We start from the raw sequence: 607 nt of genomic DNA on the forward strand, positions 1-607 counted from the left end.
AAAAATTGGTTTCTTTTTTCCATTTTTTGTTTTAAGGATTTAACTCCGGGAGCTTGGTTAATGGTGGAAACACGCATGGGGAGAAAGGTCTATTCACTCCATCACAGTGGATGGAGCTAGAACAACAGGCCTTGATCTACAAATACATCACCGCCAATGTACCCATTCCATCTAATCTCCTTATTCCCATCAGAAAGGCCTTTGAGTCCGCTGGCTTTTCCTCCTCCCCTAGCCTTCTCAGACCCAACACATGTAAGTTTGTTTCAATTCAGTAATCGTTTTAGGTCACAGCTTGCTATTTAACAAAAAGTTGCTTTTTCTTTGCGTGAAGATTTAATAAGACTTGGTACTTGGGGTGTTTGTGTGCAGTGGGATGGGGTTCTTTCCACCTGGGATTCTCAAACAACGCTGATCCGGAGCCGGGAAGGTGTCGACGGACGGACGGCAAGAAATGGCGGTGCTCGAGAGACGCTGTCGCAGACCAGAAGTACTGCGAGCGGCACATAAACAGAGGCCGCCATCGTTCAAGAAAGCCTGTGGAAGGCCAAACCGGCCATTCTCTAGCCGGAGCCGCTGTCAGCACCACCACCACTGCCGCCGCCGCCAC

The 607-nt window shown here is 49.1% G+C and overlaps 1 protein-coding gene across 1 annotated transcript; it reads left to right on the forward strand.

Annotated features, from left to right (window-relative positions):
* Window positions 1-35: 35 nt before the first annotated feature.
* LOC112094801 (growth-regulating factor 1-like) lies at window positions 36-602 on the forward strand (the record flags this gene model as incomplete). Its single annotated transcript, XM_024176493.1, has 2 exons — window positions 36-252; window positions 370-602. Coding segments are annotated over 2 exons (450 nt in total), but the record flags the coding sequence as incomplete, so codon positions are not given.
* Window positions 603-607: the final 5 nt, after the last annotated feature.

This window comes from Morus notabilis, unplaced genomic scaffold (assembly GCF_000414095.1).
Source record: "Morus notabilis unplaced genomic scaffold, ASM41409v2 C11258679, whole genome shotgun sequence".
In the NCBI taxonomy this organism is placed as follows: domain Eukaryota; kingdom Viridiplantae; phylum Streptophyta; class Magnoliopsida; order Rosales; family Moraceae; genus Morus; species Morus notabilis.